Genomic DNA, 17,318 nt, shown 5'->3' on the forward strand with positions numbered 1-17,318 from the left:
TATATTTTGTGTGTGTGTTCAAGACTCCTGTATTGGTGCTCTTCTGGAGGTGGCTCTGTGTGGGAACGAGGAGAAGAAGCCGTTCGACTGCGCACTGCGAGCTGACATGGCCGTGTTAGTGGACCTGGCCCTCGGATCCACTAAAGAGCCCACACACAGTCTGTGGACCAACATGCTGGACTATGCCATCAGCAAGGGTAAAACACACACATGCACACAATCAGCCTCATCATTTTGAAGCTATTAAAAAATAATGATTTGTAAAAGAGAGAACTCTGCTTTGTTGTGTTTAGACTGGGACAGTGCGATGCTGAGTAACGAGGCTTTGTTAGACACCGTCTCACGCTTTGTTCTGGCGACACTGCTGAAACACACAGGGCTGCTGGGCCATGCCTGCGGAGGGGGCAGGTAACACACACACACTTCTCTCAACACTAACTCTAAGGATGCTTTCACACAGTGTTTAGTGTGTTTAGCATTCACACTCTGGTCTGAGAACCCCTGAGCAAGGTGGTCTTGATCCACTTCTAACTCACTTGCAGTGACTCTGAATCAACTCACTACAGGACGTCAGACATGCTGTGTGTTTTTTGGGTTGCAGCATTTAAGTTTTTTTTTTTTTTTGCAAGCTGCTAAACTAAACCCAATCTCAGAGCTAAAGTTCTGTAGAAATGGCACATTTTAAGAAAATAAACGACACAGTGTTATAAACTTTATTTTATAATTGTCATAATTTAGTTAGCAGCAGTTCCATGTTCTCTTGTGCTTGGGTGATTTTCTACACACATGGTAAAGTTTTTTTTTTTTTTTTTTCTTCCCTAACTTTGTTTTACACTGTTCGAGTTTGCATTTCAAACCAACAGATGAGTTTGTATGAGTGTTTGTTTGTTTTCAGCCCCACATGCGGAACATTTTAGTGCTTTTTGGGTTCATGATGTGCGGCGTGAAACCACACCAAGCAACAAATGAATCAAAAGAATCAATTTCACTGATTCAGAATCAATAAATGGATTTATAGGTCTGAAAGTACCTGTATACATGTCTGTTTTAAACATGCACGCACCCTGAGTGATAACTATTATAGTTATTAGCCTCCAGAACTGACTGTACTGTATACCTGTGATGGTGTGTTAGGTATCAGCCGTGTAAACTGTTGGCTGAAGTGTACCGGAGTGTGTATAAGGTGCGGAATCGCTTACTGGCCTGCAAGAACATGGAGCTGGTCCAAACTCACTCTCCATCCAGAGAGCGCAGGGTATATACACGCATGCACACACAACAGCGTCATCTTCCCGCCAGATGCTTATTTCACATGTATGTCCGTCTCAGAAACTGCTCTCTCATTTGGGACATTATGGTCAAAAAATACATTTTCTAATTTTACTATTTTTTTTGCATTTACTTAACAGTCAATGTTTCTTTTGTCATGTTTAATAAGAATAAAGATAGCATCTCCCTTTATCTGGCCTCCACTGTGGAAAATTTTAACGATGTTCTGAGGTTGACTCGCGCAACATGGAAACATGTATGCATTTAAAAACTCTCTTTAATAACCAAGGAATATCTTTTTCTGTACATATTTGTTTCTTTAAATGCAATTATTGGACAGAAAAACAAAGATATTTGTTATCATTATTTTTAAAGTTTACTCCTTAGTTTCGAATGTTCATCAGTTATCATACATTTTATTATTTACTTTGTTGTGCCTGCAGGATGTTATGTAGATACACCCCTTATTTTGTACTAAATTATCAGTTAGCATAATAGTAATACACTAATAGTATAACATAATATTAATACACTATTACATAATAGTAATATACTATTGAAACTGTCACACAATATCCCACTGATTTTATTGAATTATTTGCTTTTTTCATCACTAATGTAACATGGAAACACGGTTTTTCTTTACTGGTTTCTTTTTACAGTGAAGATATCAGTACTTTTATATCACATCTGAACAAGTTACAGATTTACACACTGCATTAAAATGTAATCATTCTCATGACTTAAATTATATTTTGATTATGATTCAAATGTGGTTTTTTTTTTAGATTTTTTTTTTTGGGGGGGGCTTTTTCCACCTTTATTGAATAGGACAGTGTAGAGACAGGAAATGAGCGGGAGAGAGAGACGGGGAGGGACCGGGAAATGACCTTGGGTCAGAATCGAATCCGGGTCCCCGGATTTATGGTATGGCGCCCTATCCACCTGAGCCACGACGCCCCCGATTCAGATGTTTTTATGCCTCCGCCACTGTAATGGTGATGATACACGGGGCAACTTTTTGGGCAATGTTGCTGAGCAATGTTGCTGGGCAATTGCGTTTTGACTCTTTTCTATTGAGATTGGGCAACATTGTTTCTTTCTGAATGGTTTTGATAATCTCTGGCAACTTTTTGAGATAAGCCAATCAGAACGTGAGTATCGAGTCATGTGACCTCCGGTGAGGTTCGGATCAGAAATTTCAAACAAATATGGCGGCCGCTCAGTGTCAGTGGAGTGAAGAGATGGAGAGACTCCTCATCTGTTTTTACGCCGGTAAGTTGTTATTTTAATATTCTATATGGAGGAATTTACCTCACCAAAGCTCTAAAAAACAACAGACAGCTTGATTAAATGGTCACAGCAAAAATTAAGACATCGATTTTTTTTTTTTTTTTAGCTAACTGTAAACTGCCGTTGCTAACTGTTGTTGCCCGTTGTTAGTTGCCCTGAAAAGTTGCCCTGTGGCTCACCTAGTTGCCCGTTGCCAGCAACATTGCCCAAAAAGTTACCCCGTGTATCATCACCATTAGGTGCAGGAGACATTATGTTTTTGGGTTGTCCGTCTGTCCGTGCATGCGTGCGTCCCGAAACATTGTGAACATGATATCTCAAAGGCTAATGAAAGGAATTTCCCCAAACTTTCACCATTTGTGTGCTTTGGGACAAACATGAACTGATTAGATTTTAAGGTTAAAAGGTCACAGGTCAAGATTCCTGTGAGGTCAAATGTCCATCCCCAAATCACAACTTAATAAGGCGTGTAGTGTACCAGGCGGAGGCGTCCCCATCGACGCTGTTGGCGTCGAGTTCTATCTAGTTGTAAAATTGATTTACATATAAACTACATCATGAAGAATTAAAGCCCCTCCTTCACAGATGAGTGAAAATATTGAATAAATTTCCTCTTTTTGATTGCTTGGGTTAAAAATGCCAAGTTATGATGACTGAATTGATTATTCACTTAAATATGAATAATATGATACATTTTGGGTATTTGATATGGCGAAATAGGACAGTTTGCAAAATGACAGTGAAATATAAGCAGTATCAGTGATGCTGTTAAAAATGACCCTTTCAATAATGCATACCGTCAAAACGATCCATTTTCTCATCCTGATCAATTACATACAAATAACTACTGAGATATAGAATAAATGTGATTTTTCCTTGATATGAAATTTCAATCAATTTCACCTATAATCTGTGAAAGAGGGGCTTTAAATACAAGGAGGCACAGACAGCCGACCACTTCCGTGTTACGAACATAAGATAAAATCGTTAATTCCACAGTTGCTCACAATTAATATCAATTCTTCTCAGCTAACCGTGTGATTATTATCATTTCTGTGAGGAACTGAAACAGTTAGCGACATATTTTAAAAAAATTATTCTCATTCACTCTTTATGGTTACAAGTTCACTCTTGTAATAAGGAAGCACGATCTCCGACAGCTGACCACTTCGTTATGAACTTGAGATAAAATCATTAATTCCATTATTTCTCACAAATCACGTCAGCTTTTCTCAGCTCTGTCTGTTATTATTATTGCTTCTGAAAGGAAGTGAAACGGTCAGCCACCTTATTGTAATAAAATAATTCTTGTTCCCATTTTATGGTTTAAAAGCTCACTATCATAATAAACGATTACATGTGGCCGTTTCCGTATTACGAAAGTGTGAAAAATTTTAAATTCTCTAATTCCTCATAAATAATATCAGTTCTTCACGGCTAGGCCCGATGGTCATCAAATATTAATGTCAAATAAAGTTATTCAATATGAAATGCCTAGAACTAAGCTGATAATGTGGCCCATTATGACCAAATGTTCAAATCCATCATCGTGGCAAAATGACTGGCCGTAGATTCTCTCAAAAGTTCGATGTAAATTGACCATGGTTGCAAAATATTGGCCAAAAACACACAAACACTACGAAATATGAAAGTAAGATGAAAAAGAAACATTCTATTGCCTTATACTGCAAGACTAAAACAAAATAAAACTGTCAAAACTCACCTTTTCAGTGATAACGTCCGAACAGATCACCCGCGTAACAGAGAGACCGCAAATGGAAGCACGATCAACTTCTAACTGTTGGAGTGGAAAATTCCGTTCTACATATGCAAATTGTTAATGTGTGTCCTTCCCCGCACACAAATAATACGCTATGGTAAAAAATAGACCACAACTCATTTTATAGCTCAGAAATTCATACAAGACCAGCTACCATCGTAACATATTCTGTAAGAAACATATTCTATACCTAACTTTCAGCTTTCGTTTTAAAAAACAAAATCGCAGATTTATAACTAAATGTTTATACGGCGTCGTGATTTTAAGTTCCTACTTTTGGTGAGGTCGTGACCTTGACCCTGAGGCTTTCCGTTTAGATCAAAACACACGATCGTATTGGTTTTGGGTTTGCGGAAAATGGAGTTACGACGGTGATCAAATATTTTGCATGATGTTTTATTACGGTTATGATTATTCTGTGAGCGCACCAATCCTTAGGTGGATAAAGTTACAACTTAAAATACAATTAGTGATAACTGTAGACTTTTCAGTGGACTACAACCTTTTTAAGGGAATGCGATGTAGTCGACCGTTTATCATGTCCCAGATCAAGCCGCCATTTTTCCACAAATTTGCAGCATTCTTGCCAAATTCTGAATAGAGTATTCACATCAAAGATTTAGTTTTATCTGTATCATTTCTTTCATTGTTTTATTTCAAATTAAAACCAACATCACCATTCAAAACCATATAGTTTATTGACTGTGAGTATATTTAGTGGGGAACCCCCACAGCACCCGGTTTCTGAGACAGACCCATATAAACACCTCTGTACCTCGTGTGTGTGTACGTGTGCAGATCTCTGAGAATGTGGACTCTGTGGAACTGGACCCACAGGAACACGCTTTCACTCGCACCATCGATGAGGAGGCAGAACTGGAGGAACGAGCCGACCGAGAGAGAGAGCGAGAGGACAGCCATCAGGAACAGGAGGATGAGGAGGAGAGGGAGCATGAGGTCATGACGGCAGGAAGTGAGCACACACACGAAAAAAAAACCACGTGCTACGGTTTTTGTGCTAAAATTCTATTCTTCCTCTGCTTGTGAAGTTTTTTTTTTTTTTTTTTAAATGAAGTCACCTGTGATAACAGATCTAGCTGATGTGCGGGGTTTTAAATTAATTAATTAATCAATCCTATCTATCTATCTATCTTAAACCCTGCCATGTTTCCAATGGTGCAGAAATTTTCCAGTGTTTTCTGTCTGCGCGGGATGTGGTGCGAAGCCGAGAGCGAACTCGCACAAACAGCGTCGGTATCCCAGACGAGTCTGTTCAGCCCGGCCAGGAGCGTAGGAACAGCGTCCCCTTACAGGACAGGCAAGACCTCTACACCACCTCCTGCAACGGCATCATACATCGCTGTGCCATGCTCCTAATGGCCGTCAGCCCGACGCTCACGCACACCACCAACGAGCAGCTGGCTTTGAGCGGCACCATGCAGGACGGGAGCGGATTTATGACCAGGTAAATGTTGCTATGTACTGTGATCCATCTGATACATGTATTAATGCATAGCTGTGGTTCATACAGTGTGTGTGGGTGTGTGATGTGTGTTCAGAAGCGAGAGTTTGTCGACGGAGAGTCGTTCCATGCAGAGCGGTCCGAGTTACAGACTCACTAAATCCAGAAGCGAGTCTGATCTCTCCCAGCCTGAGTCTGATGAAGAAGGATATTCATTGGTCAGTACATACATATACACATGCTAATCATGCTTATCCTGTCGTGTGTGTGTGAGAGAATTTGGCTGAGGAAACTTCTCTGTGAACTGTTACAGAGTGGCAAAAGGAATGTTGACCTGGATTTGGCGTTCACTCACAAAAAGAGAGGTTAGTCTCCAAATTTACTGTGTGTTGGAGTGGCTCTTAACCTTCTTTATTTTTTATATCGAAGTCAGTGAAAGTAACCTGCTTTTTCTCTTCTGTCTCACTGTATAGTTTACAGCAATCTAAGGCTGCTTTTACTCTTATTCTTTTTTTTTTTTCCTTTAAAACTTCCTGACCAATCAGGTCGCATGTTGACCTGTTGAAGTCTTATCAGTAAGTGAATATAAGGTGATTAAGGCTGGAAAATATATTCCCATAATTCCAGTGTAACAATAAATAGGTGTGTTTATCATATGACCTGTACGGACCAGCGCACGCGTGCGGTCTTAATAAAACCATTGGGAAAAATCATGTGACTGGGCAGATACGGATTTTTGAATCTGGTCAGGAAAAAGTTGTATGCAGCCCCGGACCCGTGTCCCTCGCTTCCGCCGTTTTTCATTTTGCTCTGAATTGTTACTTTGAAAAATGAGCAACAGAACTGAGTACAGTGAAATGAAAGTGAGTTTTATTATCCAGATGATTTATCAGACACAGACCTAATCAAACAAGCCGAAATTGTCAAAGAAAGTGAAAAAAGGTACTTTTGGGTGAAGAAATTCACTTGTTTGTACAAGAACCACAGCAACACCATAAAAAACCCCACTAACTACAACATGAAAGTTTTCAAAAGATTTCTTGCGGAAGTTGAGGAGGAAAGAGACTCAACTCGTCTCCTCTAAGGAGCTCGACAGCCTGCTAGGTGGTTTCTATATACAAGCAAAGAAAAAAGGAAAAAGCACGATGACCCTGACACTTGGTCTTCCTTTTTGTGAAGTATTCAACACTACCTTGACAGCAAAAACAGTAAGATAATAAACATCCTGAAAGACGAAGACTTTTTAAAGTCCAGGGAAGTCCTGAAGTCCGAGCGCAGAGACCTCAGGAAAAATGGAAAAGGCAACAAACCAAATGCCACGGAAGCCTTGACTGGTGGAGATATTGATTGTATTTTTGAAGAAAAAATTTTAATAAAATTGTTAAAATAATAAAATTCACTTTCACTGTGCTCACTTGTGTCGCTCATTTTTCAAAGTAACAATTCCGAGCAAAATGAAAATGGTGGAAGTGAGGGAAACGGGTCTGGGGCTGCATACGGCTTTTTCCGGACTGGATTAAAAAATCCGTATCTGCCCAGTCACGTAACATTTCCCAATGGTTTTATTAAGTGTGTGCGCATGGGTCTGTACGGGTCATATGATAAATTCCCATAATTCCAGTGTTGCAATGAACAGTAAATAAGGCTACGTTTACACTAGACCGTATCTGTCTCGTTTTCTTTGCGGATGCACTGTCCGTTTACATTAAACCGCCTGGAAACGCCTGGAAACGGGAATCCGCCAGGGTCCACGTATTCAATCCAGATCGTGTCTGGTCCGGTGCTGTGTAAACATTCAAAATACGTGGATACGCTGTGCTGAGCTCTAGCTGGCATCTCATTGGACAACGTCACTGTGACATCCACCTTCCTGATTCGCTGGCGTTGGTCATGTGACGCGACTGCTGAAAAACGCCGCAGACTTCCGCCTTGTATCACCTTTCATTAAAGAGTATAAAAGTATGAAAATATTGCAAATACTGATGCAAATACTGCCCATTGTGTAGTTATGATTGTCTTTAGGCTTGCCATCCTTCCACTTGCAAGTGGTAAGTGATATGCGCTGGGATCACACACACAGCGGCTCAGTCCCGAATCACTGCTTGTGCACTTCACTCGCGCGCTCTGTGAGCTGCGCAGGGCCGGAGTGCGCACCCTCCAGAGGGCACTCGCTGTTCAGGGCGGAGTGATTTGGAGCGCAGGATGCCTGCGGAGCCGAGCGTATCCGCGTATTGGCGTTGCTGTGTGCACGGCTAACGGTTTTAGTGTAAACGCGAATCGTTTTAAGAACGTTAATCTGATGATCCGCTGATTCGATGTAATGTAAACATAGCCTAAGTGTGTTTATTTTTTTCGCGGTCCAAATCCTGCGCTCTGATTGGCTGGCGAGCGGGTCCGTATCCTACAGTACAGACCCCGGTTACGGACCTCTGGCGACTCGCTCGTTCATGACAACCAACATAGTCGCATCTTTTGTCAACATTCATCTTTTTTTATAAGATTTATTTATAAGATTATCAAAAACCTTATAAATGTTTGCCAGCATTTCTCAGGAGAATAGCATTAATTTTACAGCATGGATAGCGATAACGACAGTGTTCACAGCGAAAGTGAGTTTTACTCCCCTGAGGAAGAAGAAATAAAATAAAACATTTCAGGAGAAAGCTAAAAACCTCTAACTGTTGCTAACACCGAGCAAAAACATGGCTGAATCCTGAATGACTACTATTTGTATAAATAGGGGACGACATAGGCGGCAAAATGTAGTGTTTTTCCTGCCATGAAAGTGCACTTGTATACCGAGGAGGAAGCTATTTGCATTACAGCCATGAATGAGGATTCAAAATGGCGGCTCGGCTCGGTTTTCCCTTTCGGGCGCTCTCGTTTTCTGTTACAATTTGGTAAAGAAAAAAATAAATATATTATTCACCAGCTTAAGGTCGGTCCGTATGGTGAAATACCGTGACCTCGGCCCAGAGGGCCTCATTCAGTGCTTTCAAGACCTCAGTCACGGTATTTCACCATACAGACCTCCCAGCTGGGAAATAACACATGTATTTTTGGGATGTTCACCGGTACGTGACGTGACGTCTTGAGGATTTTTTGCCTCCAAAGTTACAGCGAAGACAAACAACCTCCTCATCATCAGAGTTACACCAATCTTTATTTTATCTGGATTACTGAGAAGAATTAATCTAATCTAGAGCACAAGCAAAGGTAGTTAGTTAGCCAATACTAGCGAGGTACCAGCTGCTTTTTTTTTTTTCCCCCCAACCTATGAGCACAAACCAGTGATATTTTTCCTGCCGTGTGTGAAAGCAGAATAACGGAACTTTAGATGTATCCGTTAAAATATTTGTTTGGTGTCTGATTTAATATACTCTTGGTTGTTTTGGCTCAATGAACCTCACGCTCATGAAAATCTTCTCGAGTCTTCTGCGTGTTCCTTCTGATCACTTGTTCCACTTTCGTCTCCGTCAGAGTTTGCACACAGTACTCCGGACTCTGCCGACTGGTTCGGCCGGCGTTTGGGTCGCGAGCGCCTGTACAGCTCCCCTCAGTCCTATGAGGAGTCTGACTTGGACCTGAGCTGCACGCTGCACATCCACACACTCATCGACAACATCGTCAGCTTTATCAGCGGTGATGTGGGAAACACGCCCGGATTCAAGGAACCAGAGGAGAACATGTCAACTAGTCCTCAAGCTACGATTCTAGCCATGGAGCAGCAGCAGGGCAGAGCAGAGGTACGGGACATTATTAAGAAGCCACAGCACTGTCCAGTCCTCAAATCTGATAGGTCAGAAGGTGTTGATTAATTTTCTGTAACAGCAGCTGATACGCTATGGGTTCTATAGAAGCAGTTTGTTCACAGGGCTCACACTTGTACAGCGAAAGCTCCGCTTATAGTAAACAGAGTAAAGACTCATGTCATCACTGATAGTGTGAGGTGTTCCATTATGAGATGTTTAACATTTTATGGAAGGAGTCTCCAGTGTCAGAGGTACAGCTGTAACTGTAAAAATGTATATAATTATAGTTAACAAATTGCTGTAGTGTAATCGGAACAAAACACTTGGGGACATGCTGTTATCGGAAAATTAACACATTTTTGTATGTGTGTATGTAGCTGCGATTAGATGCCCTTCATCAGATTGTGGTTTTAATCTCTGGCATGGAGGAGAAAAACAGTCAGGCCGAAGCAGAGGGCGTGGTCGGGCATGGTCCCGCCTCCTTTCACTCCGCATCCTTACTGACATCAGTCAGGTTGCAGTTTTTGGCAGGATGCTTTGGCCTCGGTGCATGTAACGGAGGATTGAAGGGTGAGAGCGTCCAGCTGCACCACTACCAGGTAATCATCAGTTAATTAACGGACAATTAGAAGTAAATATAATGTTTGATCATTAATCATATTTACATAATTTTCCTTTTACCCCAAATTCAGTGTGAAGGTGTTTGGTGTCTGAGATGCACTTTTTTTTTTTTTTAATCTATTTGATTTTCAGAAACTCATCAGCAGAAAACAGGAAGTCTGAAAATTTCGTTCATTCTGCGCTCATACTGGATATACATCTGTGCTTTTTCTTTTTTCCTTCCTCCCCCAGGACGGCATTCGAGCTGCTAAAAAGAGATTACAGATGGACATTCAGACAGCGGTGCACAAAATCTACCAGCAACTTTCCATCACACTGGAGAGAGCTCTTCAGTCTAATAAGCACCACATAGGTATGTAATGTAAAGAAGCATACTGCATCTCTCTCTCTCTCACACACACACACACACACACACACACACACACACAAGCGGTGTGCACTGAGTATCATGTCGTGTGTTCCTGTGCACACAGAGGCTCAACAGCGGCTGCTGTTAGTGACAGTGTTTGCCCTCAGCGTGCGCTACCAGCCTGTGGATGTTTCATTGGCCATCTCCAGCGGTCTGCTGGACGTGCTGTCTCAGTTGTGCGGTAAGGAAACCCTACTGGGACACACCCTCCAGCTCCTGCACAAACCTGCCGGCTCCCAGCTCAGCACAGCACTCAAAGTGGCCAGCACCAGACTACTGCAGATCCTCGCCATCAGCACCGGGTGAAAAAACAAAACAGAAACTGATATTCACCAACACCATAACCAGGGCTTCACAAACCTGTTTTGCACAAATTATCCTAAATTATGATGTTAACAATTTGAGACCTTCAGCAGTATGGAATCAATTTTGTGCCAAAATGTTCATACAATACTTTTGAAATATCAAACAAAAACGATAAATCAAAATACAAAAAAAAAGTCAATTTTTTTAGACTGGCAAACAAATTATTCGTGTAATCGTGCAAAATATCAGTCTATTACTCTTCAGAAACCTTTTATTTTTGTTCCGCGTCTTTCTCAGTTTTGTTTGACGTAATTTATTTTGGTTGCGATTCCAGCTTTCTCGTTTGCGCTCCCTGACTTTTTGCTTGCAGTTTTGGCACAAACTTCACGTGTGGGTGGGCTGTCCAGGAATGCATTCCCATTGGCTAACTTGTGTTTGACTGACAGCTACGCTCAGCCATTCCCCCGGAGGCTGTTGCGGCCATTTCCTACTCGGATTCTGGCGGACTGTTTGACGAGTGACCGATCCATTGACGGTAAACAAGGATCGAGTGGACTTCAGTGGCGACTATGATATTGAATTAATTCAACAAAGTGTAAGTGCGGGACAAATGTATTGTATGTGTTGCAGTAGTGCACATTATGCAGGTGTTTCGTGGCAAGTCAAATGTTAGCCTTAGCTCCACTACCCAATATAATAGCTGTTTTGCTAACGTTAAACACACCTGCATAATGTGCACTACTGCAACACATACAACACATCTGTCCCGCACTTACACTTTGTTGAATTAATTCAATATCATAGTCGCCACTGAAGTCCACTCGATCCTTGTTTACCGTCAATGGATCGCTCACTCATCAAACAGTCCGCCAGAATCCGAGTAGGAAATGGCCGCAACAGCCTCCGGGGGAATGGCTGAGCGTAGCTGTCAGTCAAACACAAGTTAGCCAATGGGAATGCATTCCTGGACAGCCCGCCCACACGTGAAGTTTGTGCCAAAACTGCAAGCAAAAAGTCAGGGAGCGCAAACGAGAAAGCTGGAATCGCAACCAAAATAAATTACGCCAAACAAAACTGAGAAAGACGCGGAACAAAAATAAAAGGTTTCTGAAGAGTAATAGACTGACATTTTGCACGATTACACGAATAATTTGTTTGCCAGTCTAAAAAAATTTACTTTTTTTTTTTTTTAGATTTTGATTTATCGTTTTTGTTTGATATTTCAAAAGTATTGTATGAACATTTTGGCACAAAATTGATTCCGTACAACAGCATGTACAGTATGTGCAATGTAAGATTAAAAAAAAGGATATTCCTTGCACTGTTTAACCAGTCTAGTGAGTGTTTGGGCCCAACGCAGAGCCCCAGAATCTGGTTTATACTTGACACCTGGTTTTGGATGCACTTGCAGAAGCAGCATCTTATGTAGTGCATCCAGAAGATTTAAAAGCAACATTAGCTAGACTGCATATTGGCGCTCCCTCTCCATCTGGTTTCCATCGTGATTTCATGCGCAGGAACGTTAAACACACTCTCTTTAAACTTTCCACTGTCGTCTTGATTGTTGTCATGACCTACATCTTAAATCAAAAAACTCGGACCTTGCATTCAGAAAGTATATATTAATCTAGAAAATCCAGAAAACTGTTACTGAGCCTTCTGGAGGATTGAAGGAGACTTGAGAGGTTTTTATTTATTTATTTATTTATATATATATATTCGAATACTAAATGTAGTAGGAAAACCGGTTAGTGTTAGTACATAAGTTTGTGATTTGAGACACAACACTGTCTGTTTTTATTGCTGAACAACGCTAGTGCAGAGTCCCAGCATAGTGAACAAACTAAAATAACATGCACCCTATTAATTTAAACTTGATAAAGTGACTCAGTAGTATAACAAAATATAACAGAGTATGATATGTTTGTTTAAATAAAATTAGTACAATTTGTTCTAATAAACTGTGCTGTGATTAGCAAAAAAAAATCAACACTCCTACATTTGACCCGTGTCCGAAAGCTCTCAGATTAAAAGTGATTTCTTTCCATTAAGTTTAAACAGTAAACTCGAATTCTAGTTTATTAGACAGACTGGAATGTGACCTCTGTATCAATCATGCCATTTTATTTTTTTCCGATAAACTTTGTAAAGGTGCAATAATCATTATTATGTAGAATAATGTGGACAATTCTCGCCTGGGATATGTTTGTATTTGGATTTTGTTCTTGTCAGTCATTTTACAGCCACGCCCCAAAGACATCTTCCCATCCTTATAAATCATTATTATTACGAGAAGGAGTTGAATGTTTATAGAGGTGTAATTTTGCTTTCAAGCAGCTGAACATGTGAGTGTGCTTGAAAGTGATGTCATGATAGTCCTTGTTAATGTTGACTTTAGTTGAACAACTAAGTTTTAGGGGCCTTTTTTTTTTTTAAACCTGGAAGCATGGAGTATTCTGGTGGTCACAGGACTAACCAACCATGACATAAAGTTAAATACATAAATGAAGTATATATATCGGATAAAAGTCCGATATAGGGGTGGCACGGTGGTGTAGTGGTTAGCGCTGTCGCCTCACAGCAAGAAGGTCCTGGGTTCGAGCCCCGTGGCCGGCGAGGGCCTTTCTGTGCGGAGTTTGCATGTTCTCCCCTTGTCCGCGTGGGTTTCCTCCGGGTGCTCCGGTTTCCCCCACAGTCCAAAGACATGCAGGTTAGGTTAACTGGTGACTCTAAATTGAGCGTAGATGTGAATGTGAGTGTGAATGGTTGTCTGTGTCTATGTGTCAGCCCTGTGATGACCTGGCGACTTGTCCAGGGTGTACCCCGCCTTTCGCCCGTAGTCAGCTGGGATAGGCTCCAGCTTGCCTGCGACCCTGTAGAAGGATAAAGCGGCTAGAGATAATGAGAATGAGATGAGATGTATCGGATATATACCGGTAAAACAAAGGGTGGTGGAATCTGTTTTTATGTAAACAACGGCTGGTGCAGTGATGTGTCCGTGATCCTGCAACACTGTTCTCCTGACCTAGAATCATTCTTCATTCATTGTAAACCCTTCTACTCCCGCCGTAAGTTCGCTTCATTCATTCTGGTCGGTGTTTCTATTCCACCGCAGGCCAACGTGCAGAACGCACAGCGCACGCTGGCTGATCAGATACTGGGTGTCTAACCTGGACTCCCTAGTTATTGTCCTCTGTGACTTTAACAAAGGTAACCTCAGCCACGAGTTACCAAAATACAAACATTTTATTAAATGCCCGACCAAAAAGGAGAATATTTTGGATCACTGCTACACTACAGTCAACAGTGCCTATCATGCCATCCCCTGTGCTGCACTGGGCCGCTTGGACCACATCATGGTCCACCTGATTCCTGCATACAGGCAGAAATTAAAGCTGAGGAAATCTGTAATGAGGACATCAAAGATGTAGAGCAATGAGGTTGTGGAGAACCTTCAGGTGTGCTTGGACTGTACAAACTGGGATGTGTTCAGGACTGTTACCAACAGTCTGGATGAGTACACAGAGGCCGTGACGTCCTCCATCAGCTTCTGTGAGGACTGCTGCATTGGGTGAGTTACAGTAATGCCAAATCCTCGTTCATAGATAAGCTCAGACGGCTAAGGGTGCAAAAGGAAGAAGCGTTCAGAAGTGGGGACAGGAACAAGTTTAAAGAGTCTAGGAACAAGTTTAGCAAGGCAGTGAGAGAAGCTGAATGACTGACTGTACTCTGAGAAACTCTAACACCAGTTCTCAGCCAACGACTCTACGTCTGTCTGGAAAGGGCTCAGACAGATCACTAACTACAAACCTTCAGCCCCCCACTCTGTTAACAACTTGCACCTGATCAGCCAACTGAATGAGTTCTATTGTCGCTTTGAAAGACAATGGGACTGTCCTGATAGCATCCTTCGTGACTTGACACTCCATTCTGGAGAGGGACGTCAACAAGCTCTTTAAGGCTACATCCACACGACAACGGCAACGAGATGTTATTAAAAAAATATCGCGTCCACATGGGCAACGGATCAGTAACCCCTGAAGCTGAACCCCTGAAAAGCAGCAAGTCTCACCATTTACGCTAAAGCACCGTGCTGATCAGCTGTCTCCAGTGTTCAGACATCAACACCTCACTGGAAACATACCACGTGCCAGCCTGCTTCAAGGCCTCCACCAATATCCCCGTCCCCAAAAAGCCAACGATCACAGGATTAAATGACTACAGACCCATCACCCTGACTTCTGTGGTTATGAAATCCTTCGGGCACCTTGTGCTTTACCACCTTAAAGCCATCACTGACCTGCTCCTGGACCCCATGCAGTTCACCAACAGATCTGCAGATGATGCTGTCAACATGGCTCTTCACTTGATCCTCCAGCACCTGGACTCTCCAGGAACCTACGCTTGGATCCTATTTGTGGATTTCAGTTCCGCCTTCAACACTATCATCCCGGCTCTTCTGCAGGACAAGCTCTCCCAGCTGAGTGTGCCTGACACCACCTGCAATTGGATCACTGACTTCCTGTCTGACAGGAAGCAGCACGTGAAGCTGGGGAAATGTGTCTCTGACTCCTGAACCACCAGCACCGGATCCCTTCAAGGCTGCGTCCTCTCTCCTCTACACCAACAGCTGCACCTCCAGTCATCAGTCTGTCAAGTTCCTGAAGTTCTCAAAGGACACCACCCTCACTGGACTCGTCTCTAATGAGGAGGAGTCTGCCTACAGGTGGGAGATTGACCATCTGGTGTCCTGGTGCAGGCAGAACAACTTAAAGCTCAATGCTGTAAAGACAGTGGAGATGATTGTAGACTTCAGGAGGAGCTCTGCCACACCCTCCCTCCCCCATCACCCTGTTTGACTCCCCAGTAACCTCTGTGGAGTATTTCCACTTCCTGGGCACTATAATCACTCAGGATCTTAAGTGGGAGACGTATACCTGCTCTCTCACCAAGAAAGCACAGCAGAGGACGTTTTTCCTGCAGCAGTTGAAGTTTGATCTGCCGAAGACAATGATGGTGCACTTTTACACCACCATCATCGAGTCCATCCTCAACTCCTCCATCACCGTCTGGTACACTGCTGCCACTGCCAGGGACGAGGGCAGACTGCAGTGCATCATATCATCCTCTCTGCTGAGAGGACGATCGGCTGCAACCTTCTGTCTCTTCAGGACCTGTACGAGTCCAGGACCCTGAGGAGAGCAGAAAGGATTGTGGCCGACCCCTCTCACCACGCACACAACCTTTTTGAATCACTCCACTCTGGTAGGAGTTTGTGGTCCATTTAGAACCAAAACCTCATGCTCCAAGGCCAGCTTTTTCCCCACTGCAGCTGCCTCATCAATAAGGTCAGAGACGCCACTGACTCTAAACTCACACTTCCAATCTGTAACATTAATGCACTTTGTCTCTAACTGTGATTTTGCACATTTCAAGATATCTTCATTCTGTGAACTTTTATTGCACATTCCGGCACACACTGTACAGCTTGGTTATTGACTTGGCCCATTTCACACATTCTCTTTCTCTCACACATTCATATCCCGACTCTTCTCCATCTTCATTATGTGACCTAGTTTTGCACGTTCTGGGACATACTGTACGACTTGGACTTCAACAACTCATGCACATTCCCCTTAAATTTTCCACTTTTCAAATTTGTATATTTCAGATTCTTAATTTCTTTTTTTGTTGTGTGTGTGTGTGTGTGTGTGTGTGTGTGTGTATATGTGTGTGTGTGTGTGTGTGTGTGTGTGTGTATATATATATATATATATATATATATATATATATATATATATATAAAAGTGCTGTCAAAAATGTCGCGTTATTAACGCGTTAACTTGACTCAATTTTAACGGCGATAATTTTTTTATCGCGAGATTAACGCTCTGTGACATGATGCCACGCCCCACACAGCCAGAGTCCTCTGCCCTCCCTCGAAGAGCCATCGTGCTCGGCTTAGGTTTCGTTTTTCCATCGGCGGCTCCAGCCCCACTTTGCAGTGGCTGTGACAAGACGTGTTATGCTCTGCAATAAAAAAAAAAAGCATTGGTACAACCAGTGTTCGAACTATGCTGATATTTTCGGGGGGGTCCCTTATTTTCCCTTGGGGGGGGGTGTGTGTGCTTGCGCTTGTCTCAGAGCGCGGCTCTCCATCGCGCGCTCACTTCGGATATGCAAATGCTTCCCGTTACGCACGATTGCAATGTCAATAAACATCATTTTGCCAATATTTTAGAGACCCCCCCCAACATTTCCCAAATCATGTTTTCAAGGGATCTCATGTCTGTTTCAGGGGATCTCGGATCCCCCGTGTACCCCCGTAGTTCGAACGGTGAGCAAGCCCATTCACTTTTTTATGCTGATAAGAGAATTACAATGGTTTTTCATGTGACAAAAATTAAATTGCAATTAATCGCGAGT

At 42.3% G+C, this 17,318-nt stretch overlaps 1 protein-coding gene across 5 annotated transcripts in view; it reads left to right on the forward strand.

Moving 5' to 3' along the window:
* herc1 (HECT and RLD domain containing E3 ubiquitin protein ligase family member 1) overlaps positions 1-17,318 on the forward strand; it is an 80,931-nt gene that overhangs the window by 20,110 nt on the left and 43,503 nt on the right. For all 5 annotated transcript variants that reach the window (XM_060940759.1, XM_060940762.1, XM_060940761.1 and 2 more), the window contains exons 19-29: positions 24-197; positions 294-408; positions 1,135-1,255; positions 5,141-5,315; positions 5,525-5,807; positions 5,902-6,022; positions 6,118-6,169; positions 9,285-9,550; positions 9,934-10,155; positions 10,409-10,529; positions 10,651-10,888. In XM_060940759.1, coding sequence (XP_060796742.1) covers positions 24-197; positions 294-408; positions 1,135-1,255; positions 5,141-5,315; positions 5,525-5,807; positions 5,902-6,022; positions 6,118-6,169; positions 9,285-9,550; positions 9,934-10,155; positions 10,409-10,529; positions 10,651-10,888 — 1,888 coding nt within the window. The remainder of the gene's footprint in view (positions 1-23; positions 198-293; positions 409-1,134; positions 1,256-5,140; positions 5,316-5,524; positions 5,808-5,901; positions 6,023-6,117; positions 6,170-9,284; positions 9,551-9,933; positions 10,156-10,408; positions 10,530-10,650; positions 10,889-17,318) is intronic.

This window comes from Neoarius graeffei, chromosome 15, assembly GCF_027579695.1.
Source record: "Neoarius graeffei isolate fNeoGra1 chromosome 15, fNeoGra1.pri, whole genome shotgun sequence".
In the NCBI taxonomy this organism is placed as follows: domain Eukaryota; kingdom Metazoa; phylum Chordata; class Actinopteri; order Siluriformes; family Ariidae; genus Neoarius; species Neoarius graeffei.